Source organism: Balaenoptera acutorostrata, chromosome 1 (genome assembly GCF_949987535.1).
Source record: "Balaenoptera acutorostrata chromosome 1, mBalAcu1.1, whole genome shotgun sequence".
Classification (NCBI taxonomy): Eukaryota; Metazoa; Chordata; class Mammalia; order Artiodactyla; family Balaenopteridae; genus Balaenoptera; species Balaenoptera acutorostrata.
The window spans coordinates 91,378,007-91,397,321 of record NC_080064.1 but is presented as its reverse complement, the minus strand read 5'-3'; the positions used below and the strand labels follow the sequence as shown (position 1 = coordinate 91,397,321).

Below are 19,315 nucleotides of genomic sequence, written 5' to 3'. Positions count from 1 at the left end.
AAAATATAAGAAATAAATGAAAATGGGAAAAATGAGATAAAGAACAGAGTAAAACCATTTAATGTGGATTTCCAATGATAAACATCAGGCATTCATTCAAAGAGGAAAGAAATCCTTTTGGGATGAAGAAATGTTTTATTGAATCACAATTTTGTGGCCATGTTGTAGTTTACTTGTGTTTAATTCTCTAAGCTTTTCAAACTCAGATTTTCTTTTCTACCTTGCAGTAAAAGCAATATTTTTGTTACATTTTAGACAGTTGATGACTTGCTTTTCCTAAAGCTAGATATTTATAAATCTTCTATACTATAAAGTTCATATGTGTAATTGAAATCTTGAAGTTAATACCCCATACCTTTATGTCATTAGTTTACGGAAAAATCTTCATAGAATAAAGAAAAGCCCATTATTCAGTTGAATCTCATAATTTCTATTCCCCAAATTATAGTCATTATGGCTGTTTTACCCAATTTGAATAGGAATACTTTAACCATCACACCAAAAATGTATTTTTTATACATTACAAAATAATCACCACAATAAGTATAGTTGCCATCTGCACACCAAAATGACTCAACTCTTTAACACTAAGAAATATTTGAAGCTTATGCTTCTTTACAGAAATCCTCTTGCATAAATAGTATGAAATTCAAAAGATACACTTAAGTTTTAATGCCTATATTATTGTTAACAAATTGTTGCTGCCTCAAGAGACTGCTTACAGGATTTATGTATGCACTTCTTATCTTTGGGTCGAGGCGCAATGAATGCCTAATAATATCTGAAGTTATAGTGATGATATTGAGAAGATAATTACTAATGATATATTCATTGACTCTCTCAGAGATAAATGAGTTCACAGAACTCTGAGTTTGATGAAGTGCCTGATACCCATTTTAAATATGGATTTAAAAGACCATATGAAAGACTAACGTATATCCACCATTAGAATATTAATATAGCATCTGAAAGAGAGAAAGTCATCCTGCCTCACCTTATTTTCACCAATTAACACTGTTTCTGCTACTCTCCCCAAATTCCAACCTCAATCTCAGTTGATGATTTTGAGCACAATTCATAACAAAAATTGAAGTAAACAAACGGAAAACAAGAGAGTCTGGGGAAAAATGAAATACAATTTCCTAGAGATCATTAAGTTTCTTTTTTAAAGTTTCTATCCTTATGTCTGAACTTGTGTAGAAATTTTCAGCACAGTTAAGATTCAGATTGAATCTTAATGTTTGTTAAGTAATAATAACAATCAATTAAGTAGTGGAATGAAATAAATATTTTATAATACAATTATAAATTTTTTATGTCTTAGAATGAATTTATTATGAGTATATATATTGTGTAGCCCACCACAGTAAGAGGACAAAAGCACTCTTATTGTATTGGACTATCAAACCAAGTGCCCTGCTTGTGTTGATTTGAGACGCCATAAGTGAAAATACCAATGACCTAGTATAATGAGTAGGAACAAAATTTAGACACAGTGGGAATTATAACATATTTCTAGCTTGAAAAATAGTTGTTTTCTTTGATACCTTGAATATTATATGTTATGTAATGTAACTGGTTCCTTTCTACATGTTTATTACAAAGATTAGAAATGTCAAGTTTTATATTTCACAAATGGCTAAGAGAATGTAAGAAGGAAATTTGAATGTCAGATTTCAAGATCTGACTATATATTACAGGATCGTTTAGCTGACTTTCAATTTTCTAGTTAAAACAAGTAGTTTCATACATGGAGTTCATATTTTTCAGGTGTTATAGACAGGATGTATGGAAAAAAGTAAGTTGTTGACATGGTGTCTCTAAATATATTTTGAAAGTCAGTTTTGTTTGACCTGACTCTTAGGTTGCCAACATGGTGAAAAGTATTAGTAAAATAATAGAATTTATATAGAATAACAATATCTAATAATTTTAGTAATAATAATAAAATAACTAATATTTGTAGTGTTCTTTATGTCTCAGGTACTTTTATACACCATTTACATTTACCAACTCATTGAATTCTCATGATGATGCTGGGAGATAGCTACTGTTATAATCCACATTTTGCAGAGAAGTAAACTGAATCACTCACAGGGTGTGTAACTTGCCAAAGATCACAAAGCTTGTTGATGGCAGAGCCAGGATTTGAATCCAGGAAGTCTGAATCCTGGCTTTAGGCTCTTAAGCTTCAGATTCCATTCCTGTATTTGATACTGCTCTACTGGAAGTTCACAAAATATTTTTTCATGTGTTACATCATTTAAATTTAACAACAATTCTATAGCAAGAGAATTCGTATTAATAACATTTTATGGATGAAAGAACTGAAGTTCAAAAATACTAATAATTGATTAATTATTTATTAATCATTAATTATTTATTTAGCTAAATTAATCATTATTATTTAGCTAAATTAATCATTAATTATTTAGCTAAATTATTTATTTAGCTAAATTAATCATTATTTATTTAGCTAAAACTAAAGAGAAATAGGGAGACAGATACCTCACAAAGATAGGGGAAAATATATATATATATATGTATATATATATATATACATATATATATATATATATATATATACACAAGGAGCAGTATTATGAAAAGCTTTAAATATATATAAATTATATATAATTTACATATAATAATTAGCATTTTTCCATAGCAATCCATGCAGATATACAAAAGTTATGCAAATACCAGAATATCTTCTTAAGTTTTTGAATGACATATGGAGTATGAAGATTTTTTTCCTGCTTTTTCTCTAATACTAGGTTTTAAAAAGTCACACTATTTTTTATGCCACTTAATTATGTGAATTACGTAGTTCCAGAGAATGAAAATATAATATCTGTTGACCAACAAGATTTTAAATTTTGTACTTTTCCAGTTTGAACATGATCTTATGAAAATGTATAATGTATGGATCCTCTAAGGTTAAGAAAGGAGCCAATCTTAAAAACACATATAATGATGGAAGTGAAATCTGAAACCTTCAATTACTTCCTAATTATACAACAAAATAAATGATATCTGAGTATTTAACACACTAAGGGTGACTAAGTCATCAGCATTTCTTTAAAATTTTTATCTTTGTTTCCTTACATTGATATGATGTGATTATCTGTATTCTACTCAATCTGTGCTTCATTTGTTTTTAATATTCTAACTAAAATTTGTACATAAAAAGGGTTTTGAGTTTTCTCAGTGTTTTAAACTAAATTGATATAGAAATTCACAATTTATTAGACTCTGTTACAAATTAAACTGGGGTATTTGTAAATAAGTCTTCAGTTGCATTACTTTTATATGTTATATATATTTTAAATGCAATTTTATGTTTATAGGGTCCTCCTGGAGCTGCAGGTGCAGAGGGAAGACAAGGTGAAAAAGGTGCTAAGGTAAAATATACATTACAGGTATTATGTTTGAAAAACTCACGTGTACGCTGGACAACATCTATTTCAGTACTGTTAATAAAATAATACAATGTCTTTTTTCATTATTAATGCATTCACATATTTTATTTTCTAACAGGGAGAAGCAGGAGCTGAAGGTCCTCCAGGAAAAACTGGCCCAGTTGGTCCTCAGGGACCTGCCGGAAAGCCTGGTCCAGAGGGTCTTCGGGGCATCCCTGGCCCTGTGGTGAGCATCTGTGCTGAAAGATGTCATTTTGAAAATAATGTCTTATTTCTAAGAAAAATTATGAATGAAAATATTTATGTCAGCATTATTTTATAAATTGTGTGCAGTAAATATTATGTAATAAAGTCAGAGACCCTTAGAATATTTAAGTATGTCATTTATTTAGTAAGTTCATGGTGAAATTCTAACTTCTAAAGGTAGAATAGAAAACTAAACCCTGAGATCTCAAAGATGTATAATTTTTATACACACATCCATCCATCCATGTGTGTGTATGTATGTGCATGTAGACACATACACAGAAAGTAAAAAGACTCAAAAATTGCTTACAATATTTGTAGATGTCCTCCACGTGATGGAATTCATAGGTGATGTTTGCTTTCTTTCTTTTTCGTATTACCAAAATTAAAATAAAGAAAAAAATATGTCTGCTGTTGTTAATTAAAAAAATCAATCATGTTTCTTCTTCCACAGGGAGAACAAGGTCTCCCTGGAGCTGCAGGCCAAGATGGGCCACCTGGTCCTATGGTGAGTAGCACCTTTTTCTGTTGTTTAGAATTCCAGAAATGAAATTATTTATAAGCTAGAATTCCTGAAATTTTGTCTTATAAACTGGTTTATATTCTGTACAGTATTCAAGGAAGCATATTACTCAGACCTAAAAAGAGAAAAGTAATCCTAACTGATAAGTTATTTGGAAAATATGCCCTTGATCAGAAGATCTTTCCTTTCTTATGTCCAATGGATGAAAAAAAATTTCCATTCTGAATAAAATGCCACTAATGGCCCGGACAGTTCTTTTCCAAATGTGGACAGCTCCCCCAAATGCGTGCAATTACACTTAGTTTCCTGGCACTTCATTTAAAAGAATAACATTGGCACAGGCATACAGTGATTCTTTCACCAAATAAATTGTTCTCTTCATGAGTCATATGGGCTGAAAGATAAAGCATTTACCCCCATGAGTGAAGAGAGGTATAATTGTTACAACACCAAAGCTTGGCTACTCTCATAAACTGTGTATGCAAACAACACACTTGAGCAATGCAATAAAGCATTTAGTTGACCAGCATATGGTTCATAGATAGAGTTTATTATAGGAGCCAAGGCTATTCTTGCTACAAAATTTGGGCAGAAAGTGAGAATCCAAGTCTTGCCTTTAAAATTATTGCTTACTAGGTAACAGATTCTATTTCATGGTGGAGATATTTGAACTTCTTTTTCCAAAATAGTAATAGGTAAAGGGATTCATTGAAACAGGAAGCAATACATATAGCACTATTCAAGTGTAATATATATCGGTTTAAATAGTCAGATTTGTCCATACAGAAATTTAAATTTTACAAAACTGCCTCTTTTCATGAGTATATCAACTACCTCAGAGGTATGTATGTGCTCAAAAGCCATGGAAACTAGGATTTGCAATCTTAATCATTCAGGAGAACTTGGCCATTTCTGTTAGGAAAAATGTCACAAAAATTTCCTCTAAAATTCCAGATATTTTATAAGTGTTACAGAGGTTATTTTTTTAACTTGCACTGAAAAGTTAAAGATCACTTAGTTTAATAAATGGTTAAAAGTTATCAAATTTTGAGGAGATTATCAAATCCGCACATTACCCCATTGACATAAGAACAGGGACTTGACAAAAGTAGGATCATCGGTTCCATGTCTGCATCACTATTTAGGGAATATTCTTCTTAGATATGTTAAATTCCTAACTGCACACAGTCATAGCCTAGGGAAAAAAAAAATACTTCACCTTAATATCACCCTAAAATTTGCCAAAGATTTTTTTTCTTGCTATTTCAGATTTTTCCAATAAGTATTCTGACCTTTCTCCAGATGAAATAAAAAGCATCAAGCTGGAGACTTCCTTCAGCTGATATTAAAAATAAAACCATCAGACATACCACCTGATTCTGGCTTGCAAAAGTCTATATTTCTGAATCTTAGGTAAATGTGGGTTTACAGAGCAAGGAGCTAAATAAACAACTCACATCCTTTTCCGCAGTGAAATGAAAAGCATCAGAATTGAGCAACGTGGGTGCCATTTCTGTCTCTGGCTGCTTGTTTTATCAGGGAGTACTTAGAATGCAAATCTATTGTAGCTTTTTCATACCATCAAATAGTTTGATTGTGCTGTCTAATTTTAATGAAACTGCTACTTGGTCTACAGGAGATGAGGATTGGTGGAGAAATCATCTTCAGGATGCATTTTATGGCAATTTAATGAACTTTTCAGCTCAGCTAAGAAATACTGGTACTTATTTTAGTAGGCAGTTTTGTATTAGAGTGAGAAGTAGCATATCGTGATTACTGGTTAAGGTCATCACCTCTCAACCCAAGAGCCCTCATTTCAAAAATGAGCACTACCACCTGCTTGCTGAATAAGTTTTAAGTAAGTTATTCAATTTTTTTAAGCCTTAGGTTTCTCATCTGTAAAATGAGAATTTGAATAGCATAGATCTTATGGGATATTATGAAGTTAAAATGAATTAAATGGGGATATTAATATCTTTTTCCCCATGGTGTTCTTATGTTAATTAGATGAGCTATTTCTAAAAAACAAAACAAACAAACAAAAAAAGCAACTTAGACCATTTTCTATATAAGTAACAGTTTAACAACTTTATATTAACCTTTGGATTAGAAATTCTTTGGGCTAGAGTGAAACAAACACCGGTTAAAACTCTTAAGATGATATTTGGTGTCTGACCACTCTATATGATCAGCTCTACTAGAGTTTAGATATGGTACAATATTTACTTTTCACTTCAATATTTCTCATGGCAAAAATTAAACTTCTACATATGCATGAATTTTATATACAGATAAATATTCAGAATCATCATATGGAACTGAGAATAAAACAGTACGTGTGAAATCTAAAAGAAAGCTAAGGACAATGATGAGATTGTATAAAGAATTTTATTTGAGGATTTTTAAAGTTGAACTGCTGGGGTGTTTTTTTTTTAGGAAATAGCAAAAAGCAGATGGGAATAAAATTGAGTATTTTAAAGAGAACAGTAATGGTTGCTACATTCTCTCCTCTGCTGCATAGTCAAAATAAGCATGATTTAATCATTTTAAATTAATTTTTATTTTACTTTTTGAAGGCACAATTAGCATCTATTTTAGTTTTAAGCTTTTATTTTGTTTTGTTTCATAATCTTTCATTTTAAGAACCTATTTGTTCCAATGTAGCTGAAAAATTGTTCAGTATTTATCTTCAGACAAGTTTACCTTACTATTATCATACATTAATTCTTTTCACATACTGATAAGTAAAATATCTGATAACATTATTTGTTAAACCATAAGTGCATGAATAAATGGTAGGATGGGTTACTGAATTATATTTTGATTTTTTAAATGCTACATTTAACTTATCTGTAAACAGGTTTGCGATGTGTAGCATTCCATAATGATTAAGCAGGTTTAAACTACAAAGCATTTGTCTTTCACCAAATTAAATGTTATTTTACAATACTACATTCTAAATAAACAGTAGGATCTGCATTTTCTTTAAACTTCAACGCATTAGAATTTTGAGATGCATTTCAAAGCAAATATTCTGTACAGCATAATACAGCAGGGGAACATATTTGTGTATTCTAGACACTTAAGAATGTATCATCCCTGTTTTCCTTTACACTTTATTACTTATGAATTATGTATTTCCCTAGGGTTTTTCAGTTTACAATATCCTAAGAGGAAGTAGAAAATATGTATACCTGAAATAATATTTTTATATGCAGAGTTGATATTTTTGATATGGTCCAGGTTCAGAGGGTTATTTATAACTGCTATCAACATCATAGCTTTACCAATTTCTATTTCTAACTGATGAAAATGATAATAAACTGATTTCGCTTGGCTAATGCCTCCTTAGATATAGTCCACAATTTCATGAGATTATTAGCTTAGAGGAATTAACACTATTTTCCTTTAACTCCTTCCTGAATAATATTTATAGAAATGATTTTAAATGCATTACAAACACAAAAAATGTCTAGTATGTTTCCCATTACCCCAGAGCAATTGCAATCTGCAGTATTTCTTCCTTTTTGCCATTTTAGCTTTTACTATTAGAATGTGATGAGAAAGCTGATTGATAACTATCTGTGGCATATCAGAAACAAATAACAATCATTTACATTACACTTCACTATATGCAGTACTTTTGTAAGCCTGGTTTTTCTTTCATTATCACGATTCTCTGACACAGTTATTATTAGAACACTTTTATAAATAAAGCTCTGAGATAAAAAGGAACAGACCTAAGATTACCCAGCTAATGAGTGGTAGACCTGAGACGCTGAATGAAGCAGTGTTTGGAATATTGATGCCCAGCAAACGACATTCCTATTAGTTCTCCCACTTAACAGCAAAATTTCTGTAAAGTGTATCGCATACCAGAAAGAGTTTGTATGTAAAATAAGAAGTAAAGAAAGAAAAAAAATCTGGCCTTTTTAATAGTTTTGTGTTTTCAATCTAAAGAATGTATTTACTTTTAACTGACATATGTCAATTTTAACCAATATTTTTAAATGGTTTCTGCTACTGATACAGGTATATGGTTCTTTCATGCAATTACATATTTATTAGAACAATTTTTTCATGCTTTTTTATGCCCCCTTGTTCTAACATGTAGAACGTTTGGCATCTATCCTGATGGTCACATGACCTCAAGGAATTATTTTATTATTTCTATTACTCATTTATATTATTCCTTTAAAATTGTGCTATCAGGCAACATTATTTTCCTAACCAATAATTCACCAAACCTTTCTGATGAGATGAGAAAAAAGTAGATGCAAAATATACTTACTTAATTTTAAAATTATTAAACTAGTAATACTAAATAGGTAACGTTTTTATTTTAAAATAAATGACATCCTTTATGCTGTTCTGATTTTCATATTGATTTAACAGATTTGGGTCTTAATGCCACAGAGCCATGTTTCTCAGACCTTAATGAGTAACAAACCTGTGAAACAGATTTCTGGTCTCTAACTCTAGAATTTCAGATTCAGTTAGTCTGGATGATGCCTGTGAATTTGCTTTGCTAATATGTTCACAAATGACGCTAAGCCTGCTGGTCTGAGGATCACACTTTGAGATCATCCACTCTGATATAGTGTTAGCAAATGAGATGAAAGTCCAGAGTTAAAACCTAGCCTTAGAATATTCCTGAAAGTAAATTTGGTAATTTCTTTGTAGTCTCCGTTTTGTCTACAAGAGATTTAACAAAGTGACATGATTGTTTATATTTATACAAAAGAGAATCTAAACTGAATTGATATAAACTTACATCTGAGGATTAATAATTTTCTTCTTACTAGAATATTATTAGGCACATTTACATTTAAATTGCACGTAATTTCTACAAAAATAATTTATCTATTGTCAATAGAATGATGTAGGGAAATTGTTCACTTTTGTATCAATACTTATAGAATTTCAAATTCATTCATGAATTAAAACAAATATAAATATTTCGGATAACAGTCCAAAATACTATTGATACACAGGACTAACTTATACTAACATTATTCTTACCTTCCTCTGATACTAAGGACTTCAGTTTGAGGAGTAGACTTGAGAAACTAAGGAATGGAAAGCGCTTATCTATGCAATCTCACAGTAGCCCCTTGAGACAGGAATTATAATCCTTGGTTTACAGATGAGAGAACTGAAGTTCTCTTTGGTTAGCTAATTTAAATTGCTGATAAGAGAAGCTGGCTTCTACCCCAAGTCTATAGTATTCTGAACCCATACTTTTTAAATTACATCATGCTTCTTGGATTAGATCCATGGCTTTTAATATATTAAATTCACAGAAATGAGGGACTCAATGTGCTCTTTCACACTGAAGACTCAAAAGTGTCTAGGTAGAGGGGAAAAAATTACTTGTGGTAGCCTTGCGGAACATACTATAGTAAAGACTAATCATATAGCTTGGTAAAAATTAAAACAATTTGGCTACTAAGTGCCATGTTAAAATCATTATTAAAATTATAATTCAAATAGTTCAATTCAGTCTATATAATTCAAACTCATAGAGAAAACTCATATTTTGTCTTTGTTTCTTGATGCGGTACTTGCTGTAGGCAGTAGTGACTCGTGTGGTGGTATTATCTGGGCCCTGGTTTCATCAGTCACATACTTACAAACCAACTGTCAGTTACATTTTTTCTGACAGAATCTATTGCCTGCATAGCAACTTTTTGTAATTTCAGAATAAGGATCTTATTTTGTGTTGCCTTCAATTTGGAGTACACTAGTTTTTATGTTTAAAAATCTGTTTAAAAGTCATCATTATGAATATTTTCATGAGTAGGGACCAAGACTAAGAGTTAGTTGCTAAAATCATGCCATAATTTTCATTAAAATATAATTTAGCCTAAATGGATAAAGGCCTTATCCTTGGATTATAAAAAGGGTTAAATAATTAAAATACAGGTCCGATAATATGAGAAAAGTAAATTATCTTATCATTACATTTACAAATCATTTAGTTAAGAGATTCAATTCAGAAATTACAGCTAAAAATAGTATCTTGGGAGTTTATTTAGGAAAAATGATTAACAATGGTCAGTTGACTGTCAAAAGTTTATTGAGGTTTTTTGTTTAAATTTTACTGGAAATATTGTAACCATTGAATGTGAGTTTAACAGAGAAATATTCGATTAAATGAATGTATAACTTGGAAACTTCTTCTTCTAAAATTAGTGTAATTAAAAATGCATCTTTTCTTTCAACTGAAAAACCATATAAATCATGCCCTATTTCTAACTTCATATTTATTTAATCAAACTTATCAATATTATGTTCTATTATTATGGTTAACTGTCAAACTGTGGAGTTATAGACACATAAAATTATTTAGAATCCTGAAAAATAAACAGTGGTCATTATTAGTTATTTTGAACCCTATCATATTATCAAAACCAACTTGCCCAGTGGATAGCAATATGAATCTCTAATTTGTAACTACTCTATGTATGTTTATTATTTAGGGACCTCCTGGCTTACCTGGTCTCAAAGGTGACCCTGGCTCCAAGGGTGAGAAGGTGAGAGTAAAAGAATGTGTTATTACAATGTTGATTTCTTAATAGCAGAGACAATAATGTTGCAGACTAATATCACTCAAAAGGAAATTTCAAGGAATACCTTTGTCATCCTAACCAAGGAAAAAGTTATCAGTCCTTAGCTTCCAAGATGAATTCAGAAAAGAGAAAATATACAAAGTAATAGTGAAAAATGTACCAGAATTCAGTGTTAAAATTCTCAATGTTCCTTTGTAGGAACCATATGGAGAAAGCACATGGTTATACTAAAATAACTATTCAGAAAATAAATAGATAGAATAACAAAATGGTCATTTTTTATGTTTTTAAACATGAAAATAAAAAATTTAAACTAGACTATCTTTCAGATGGTGATTTGAAAGATATGAATGCTCTGTTGCATCAAATAAAGAAAATAAAACATTTTTAGAATGGCATTAATATTTTTTAAACTACTTTTAAATCTTTAAATGTTTCTTAGATGCTGCAAAATTTGTGAAGGATAGAAATCATTTTATATAAAATAAGATGCTTTTTAAAATAATGAATTTTCAGTTGTTTGTTTCACCAATATTATATGTAGTCATTATTAGTCTTTTAGTTGAAGGAATTCCCTTTAAGTAAATGTAACACTGAAGGGGATATTTTTAGAAAAAATTTTCTCAATAATATTCCCAACCCTTAATAAAGGTCTCACTTAATGTAATCAGTAAATGATCCTGTTAGGTGAGGGGAAAGAGCTTCTTAATCCTATATTTCATTCAGAAAGGGTTAAAGTTTTTATCTAAATTTTTACTCTTATGTTTCATAAATTTAATGTGCAATTATTTTATGACTATAATTTAATATATGTTTGTAATTTATATATTGCTAAAATTTCTTTACCTTTCAAAGGGACATCCTGGTTTAATTGGCCTGATTGGTCCTCCAGGAGAACAAGGTGAAAAGGGTGACAGAGGACTCCCTGGAACTCAAGGCTCTACAGGAGCAAAAGGGGATGGAGTGAGTAAAGATATGAATTATTTTCCTACTCCTTTCCAATCATACACTCACACACCTGCAGACATTCCTTTAAACATGACCTAGGAAGTGATTTAGAGCATCTTAATCTCCTTAAGTCAATGGTGTTTTCAAAAAGAAATTTATTTAACCTTAGAGTAAATAAATAAAAATATGACTTAAGTTAGAAACCGTAAAAATTATAGTTCAATATTTAATTACACAAACATTTATTGAATCCCCAACACATACAAATCATTATTCTGAAGGCTGCAGGAATGTAAAGACATATGTGTAGAGAGGGAGACATTGCAGCAAAATGGACAAAAATACAGCTCATCTTGCAAAAGTTATTTCTCAGGTTCACAATGGAAAATTTTAGGCCATTCTTATGTACTTTTGCATTGTCTAAATTTTGCAATGTGTGTTGTTATGCAACATATGAAAATGGAATCGCTGAGAAAAACTCTTTAATTTGGATGATTCTCTCTGTAGGGTATTCCAGGCCCTGCTGGTCCCATAGGTCCACCTGGTCCTCCAGGCTTACCAGTAAGTACAAAACAAAAGAATTTTATAAAGTAAACTTATAAATATACCAAAGAGATGCACATGCTCCAGATTTTTATGTGTACTTTTGCCTTTGCATTTTCCAGGGTCCTCAAGGTCCAAAGGGTACCAAAGGCTCTACTGTAAGTACCTTTCTCTTTGGCATCTAAATTTTTCAGTGACACCTACTCAAATGCCTTGTTCTCTATTTATGTTGTTCCTTATTCTTTCTAACAGGGACCTGCTGGCCAGAAGGGTGACAGTGGTCTTCCAGGGCCTCCTGGGCCTCCGGTAAGTGCATGGTAAAAAGCGTGATATTCTGACAGTAAGCACCCTGAGACTGCCAGTGATTTCTCTGAATTTATAAGAAGGATGAAAAAGCATATTCTGTCAAAGTGCTGATTTTCTAGGAAATAGCAACTACTTTAATTAAGTACTCCGGTCTACATGCCAACACTTGTCTTTTAATTGGCTTTGCTCTTTGAATGTAAAGATACCTTAACTATTATAATAATCTTGCTTTTATTAGTTTTTCAAGAAAATCATGTATTTTTCACGTCACATTTTCATGAAAGCAACTGGTTGTATGCCGCAAAGATACATTAATACCTGACTAGGAATAAAAACAAAAGTTCAGATGCTTGACATTTTTTTCCTACTGCATATAATGATAATAATAAAAGCAATGATAATAGCTACCACTTTTTAGCACTGACATTTTCCAGGCTTCACACAAGCCTGTTAGATCCATGTGAAAAAATTTGAGGCTTCCTTCTTGAACTTTTTTCCAAGTTATATGTGTATTAGTTTGCTAGGATGGCAATAACAAAGTACCACAAACTACATGGCTCAAATAATAGAAATGTATTATCTAATAGTTCTAGAAGCCAGAAGTCTTAGATCTAAGTGTCAGCTGCATTGGTCTCTTCTGAGGGGTGTGGGGTAAACATCTGTTTTAGACCTCTCTCCTTGGCTTGTAGATGGCTCTCTTCTCCTTGTGTCTCCTCACATGGTCTTCTGTCTATGTGTATCTCTGTACCCAGATTTTTTTATTTTAGAAGGATACCGGTCGTATTGGAGGAGGACCCACCCTTATGCCCTCATTTCACTGTATTAATTATATCTACAGCCACCTCATTTCTAAATAAGGTCTTCCTCTGAGTTACTGCGGCTTAGGACTTCCATGTATGAATTTTTGTGGGGCACAGTTCAATCCATAACAATACGGATTAACTATTTGGTGTAGTTATACTCTTACACATATGGAAATTCAAGTCTGATTGCACTTCTTTTAATTTTGTTTATTTATAAAGTTATAGATGTTTGGAACCAGCTAATGTGTATTTTTAAACTTGATATGAATTATTTTCAAGCACAATAGACAACTCATTATATAGCACATGAACTTTAAATTGTTGTTTTAAGCCTCAGAGATTAAAATCTATTTGCAGAGATAGGACATGTAAATGAGGACTAATTAATAAATAAGAAAGTAATGGATATAACATATGTACACACAAATCTGTGCTATGTTACATGTATATAAAAAGGTCCAGAAATCATCTGAATTTTGTGCCTACCTCAATATCTCCACTAGATTATTTTTAAAAGAATTCACAAAGTTTATATATAGAGAGATATATGTACATAATACATGTATTTTAGCAATTAGAGAAAACATTGAAAATAGGGAAAACAGTGAAAAGTTAAACAAACTATAAGTTCTTATAACAATAATATAAACAGTAATAACTAATATCTGCAGAATATTTTACCTTAGGAAACAGTTACATGCACATCCATCTCTTTTACAGGGTCCACCGGGTGAAGTCATACAGCCTTTACCAATCTTGTCACCCAAAAAAACAAGAAGGCATACAGAAAGCATGCAATCAGATGCAGGTGATAATATTCTGGATTACACTGATGGAATGGAGGAAATATTTGGTTCCCTCAATTCCTTGAAACAAGACATTGAGCATATGAAGTTTCCAGTGGGTACACAGACCAACCCAGCCCGAACTTGCAAAGATCTGCAACTCAGCCATCCTGACTTCCCAGATGGTATGTTAATAATACACGACCAAGCAAATGTACTGAGCCTCTAAGTTACCAAGGTGCATTGTCAGCTCATTAATTCTAGTTAAATGTTTAATATAGTCTCTAAATAAAACGAGAGTGAACGATTATTAATTCCAATCTTGTAGACAGAAAAAGTCATTTACACTGTAAAACAAGGTCTGCTCTGGAAAATCTTTCTCTTGTTAAGCAAGGTTTCATTAAATTATGACAAGTTCATTTTGGATGATTATAGATAACACAAATGTAATTTGCCTTGTAATAACCATCACAGAATGGGTTTGATGTGTGTACACATATGTGCATGTTACTATATTTATATCCTATATCCTAACTTACTTTTCATTACTGATTAAATAGCATAACTGAATCATATGTGACCTATCAGTTTAGCAATGATTTGATGAACAGAATATTTACAAATGAGGATAGTTTGAGGCAAAAATTTATTTCACTGATCCATGAATAACCAGAACAACTGTGAACAATTTATTTGTAATAATAATCAGGATAAATTTTTATACCTATTATTTGACAAAACTTTTACATACCCATTCTGAGAAGGAAACAGTTCCAAGTATCCTAAGTTAAGTGACTAACTCACACAATACTAAACTAACAAGGGGCAGATCTATATCTGATTTTAAATCTCCCACTTTATGTGGAAATAGTTTGCCACTCTGTTTACTTGTGGGACTACATTATTTCCCACTATCGATCATATAATGAATGTTGTAACTGAGATCTAAATAACTCAGTATAGATAGAAAAGTTTCACGCAATTCAGGAAGAGACATTTTTTATGACAAAGAATGTCTTAAAATCTCCTATCTTAATCAAGCACAGCCTGTTAAAAGGAAAACACAGGTAATTATTAAGGGTGCTTTACAAACTGCTATCAAATGTATTCAAATTTATAATATATTTATTTGAAAAAGATACATTTAGTTTCATGTTAATTCAGTGATTTATAAGGAGAATGGCCCAAACTTCTGATCTAGCTAATATAATCATACATATGCGACTGAAAATCAAATGTAAAAGATGACAACGTGTACTGACAACATAAAACAACATGTGATTAATTAGAACCTGAGCAGTCAAGAAAAAAATTTTGTAAATTTTGGGGATGGAAAGCTCACTATGGACTATAGTTCCCTATGATTTCCATACATTAACTAGCTTTATTAATTCTTTAATTACTTAAATTTTAATTAATTACAATTAAATATTTATTTATTAACTTATTGGTGCCAGGCACTGTTATTCATGCAGAGATTCACAGATAAATAGAAAGAATCATGCCCTCGGGCTACTATTGTGTAATGATGGAGACAGGTAAACCATAAGTATTTATAATAGCAAATTATGACAGACACAGATTTCCTCTACTATCCAAAATTAGAGGGTTCCTATGAAATCTTTTGCAAGCTGAAATGGCATGAAGCCATAAAGGTATATTAGTAATTAAGTATATGTTATTTGTAAGAATATTTAGTAACAATGTTGACTGAATAAGACAAGATAAAAATAATGCTTACCATATAATTCAAAATTATATATTCTTTAAAACCCTAAGAAATATCAAAGATTAAGAGTGGCTATTCCAGTTGGTAAAATCTTTGATGATTTTTATTTTCTTTTATAAATTTTTCCTGTGAATTTCAATTTGTTCCAGATGTGAATTTATTAGTGGCATGATCAGAAAAAGTGTAAATTTTTTTGTTAAAGAATTTATTTCAAAAAGCAAACTGGCATTGGATTTTCAGGAGTTCCAGTACTAAGCTAAGCAGTTGGAGCTTTTAAGTTGTTCATAGTTCACAATCAGTGGATTGACATAATTCAAATTAATATTTGAAATGAAGTGGCAGCATGAAAAATGGTAGGAAGAAAGCAAAGTAATCATCACATGTATATCAACTCTGTCTCCCAATAATTCTTGCTTAATAAAAGCCCCATTGTCTATTACTTAAGGGATAACTTTTTGTCAACCCCACTACTTACCATCTTTACTCACCTAACACCAAATTAATCGTCATGATAAAATTTGTTCTGTACCATTTAGATGATAGAATTAATAGCAAACTGCATTTAAATATATAAAATAGACTTTCTTCTTAGGAGCCCATTCAAAGGGGGAGTACACTTACTGCATGAAGTTTTTCCTGTAAAGTAATGCAAAAGTATGATACTTGAGGCTAAGTGGATACTCTCACCTCCATCATTACAGATAAATAAATCAAGGAAAAATATATTGATTATTATGCTCAGATTACTTAAGTAGTAAATAATACATATGGCATTTAGAGTCAGGTATATCTCATCCCAATGTACTTGCAATTTATTACACATGGATAAGAGAATGTTAATATTTGAGGAGGTGGCATTTAAGCCGAAACCTAAAAGTAATAGGCATGCTAAGATTTAAAAAAAAGGATGTTCCAGGCAGAGAGTATGGGAGCATTTGTCAAAGACAAAGCGTTGCTCTTTAAGTATTCAAACATGTACCTCAATATGACCAAAAACATAAAAGGGATTCATGCGAAAAAAGATGAATGAATATTCATTTTTCCTTATTTCTCTAATAAAATTTGGTATATAATGTATTCAGTTTTTGGTATAAATGTATTTGTATATGACATATTTTTTCCTACTTCCAGGTGAATATTGGATTGATCCTAACCAAGGTTGCTCAGGAGATTCCTTCAAAGTTTACTGTAATTTCACGTCTGGTGGTGAGACTTGCATTTATCCAGACAGAAAGTCAGAGGGCGTAAGTACCAATCTGTTTTGGTGGTGACTGTTGACAGTTCCTGCCATGTTTTTGCAATATTTAACTAAACAGGAAAATTATACTGTCATATTTTCATTTATCTGCTTTTCTTACAGGGTAATTAGAGCATTTCATTTGCATAAATATGAATAAGACACCAAAGTGACACACAGAGTTGACAAATACTTCTTTTCTTATTTTTTACCCAGATGTATTCTTTATGTACCTGTTTGCTCTCTAAAATTCTATGGCTTTCCATGACACAGCACATCTGATTCTCAGATTTTAGTGCATGTGTAGTATTCTTTCCAATTACCACGTGGTAGAACTCACAGCTGTATATTATGCTCAAAATACACAATTTTATAAAGAATGATTCTTTCACATAAAATAAGAGTATTCTCTGCACTTTTGTACGTTTTAAATGTTTAGTCTCTTCAAACACATTCCTTGATTTTCACCTAGCAGTATTAATACATGTGAGTTCTATCTTTAAAGCTACAGACAAATTATTAATGTAAGGAAAGATTTTTCACTAGCATAATTACATTCTCCAAACATTTTATAGGTGGGAAATTTTGACTTTATTTGTATTGTTTTAGTAAATCACATTCTTCTTAGGAAGTGGAGTAGGCATGCAGAGGCACGGAAACTCCTTAAGATCAAACAAGGAGCTTTAAGTGTGACTGATCTCTTTAGGAGAGACATTTAGTTTGTAAGTGAAGGATGGGTAGTAGGGACAGGAGACAAAGCAACTTCTGTTTCCCAACCACACTTTGCATTTGGGGAAGCAGAATAAAGCTCCTCTAGCCCACAAAGAAATGTGGGAAAATGGAAATAACTCCCCTTACAGGATTACTCAAATTCCCTATAGTGAGGCCTATATACCTAGTGAAGGTTATATATCTTTATTTTTGCTGATCTTTGTAAAGCAAAACAATAAATTCAGATCTATAAAAGATTCTGAACATTTTCCCCAGCAGGGAATAATGGGCTTGCTTCCTGCCAGTGACTTTTCCATGGCATCCCGCCCTGAGTTACTAGCTGGATGCTTCAGGATGCCTCCCTTGGCTGTGAAATACTCACGGTATCTGCCTTGATGGCAGATGCCAGCTGGCATTGTGAGGGTTTCCTTTGCAAGGGGTTACCTAAGAGTTCCACCCATGTCCCCTACAGCCAACCCTTAGTATGCCTTTACCAAGTTATTTCCCACCCCCTTTTTCTTGAGCAATTAAAGAAAACAGGAAAAAAAAAATGACTCAGTCTTCACTAAATTGGAATTCACAAGCTCTATCTCAAATTTTGCTTTTTATCTCATTTTGTATAATCCAAGGTAGACCATTTTAAAAACTCTTTAGCATCCTAGTCTTACTGAAAATTACTGATATATACATAAACAATACTGTTCATAATTTTAACCTACTTTCTAATTCTCCTGTTCCTTTGCAACAGGTAAGAATTTCATCATGGCCAAAGGAGAAACCAAGAAGCTGGTTTAGTGAATTTAAGAGAGGAAAACTGGTATGTTATTACCTCAGCATGAAGTGGTTTATTTTGAACCTCGTACATAATACAAGTTCAAATTATATAATCTCTAGACCCTTACTGTGAAAGTCTAAATTATACAAAGCAGGATTCCATGTATTCCCTAGTTTGCTCTATCTAAATCTTAGACCACTTTGTGTTTTTCTTGTTTTTTTAAAATTTTTATTGAAGTATAGCTGCTTTACAATATTGTGTCAGTTTCTACTGCACAGCAAAGTGAATCAGCTATACGTATACATATATCCCCTCTTTTTTGGATTTCCTTCCCATTTAGGTCACCACAGAACATTGAGTAGAGTTCCCTGTGCTATACAGTAGGTTCTCATAGTTATCTATTGTATACATAGTATCATTAGTGTATATATGTCAGTTCCAATCTCCCAATTCCTCCCACCTCCCTCTTAGACCACTTTGGTATTTTAGAGCGAAGTCTAAAATTTTTGTATCAAAATAAATGGAAATATATTAAATTTACTAAAATATTAAGATCAAATAAAGTATGCATTTCCCTAAGTACCTGAGATAGATACCATAAAAATGGATTATGTTAGAAATATCAGATGTAGAAAATATAATGTCTATTTAGTATCTCTGACCCTATTTCATTTTCGCTATACTTGAAAACTAATTTATTCTTTGTTTGCAATTT

At 31.6% G+C, this 19,315-nt stretch overlaps 1 protein-coding gene across 1 annotated transcript in view; it reads left to right on the top strand.

The window, feature by feature from the left end:
* Positions 1-19,315, top strand: part of COL11A1 (collagen type XI alpha 1 chain) — a 214,494-nt gene that overhangs the window by 190,521 nt on the left and 4,658 nt on the right. The window contains exons 55-65 of the mRNA XM_007169509.2: positions 3,351-3,404; positions 3,541-3,648; positions 4,123-4,176; positions 10,674-10,727; positions 11,619-11,726; positions 12,219-12,272; positions 12,377-12,412; positions 12,507-12,560; positions 14,084-14,333; positions 17,009-17,121; positions 18,574-18,642. Coding sequence (XP_007169571.1) covers positions 3,351-3,404; positions 3,541-3,648; positions 4,123-4,176; positions 10,674-10,727; positions 11,619-11,726; positions 12,219-12,272; positions 12,377-12,412; positions 12,507-12,560; positions 14,084-14,333; positions 17,009-17,121; positions 18,574-18,642 — 954 coding nt within the window. The remainder of the gene's footprint in view (positions 1-3,350; positions 3,405-3,540; positions 3,649-4,122; positions 4,177-10,673; positions 10,728-11,618; positions 11,727-12,218; positions 12,273-12,376; positions 12,413-12,506; positions 12,561-14,083; positions 14,334-17,008; positions 17,122-18,573; positions 18,643-19,315) is intronic.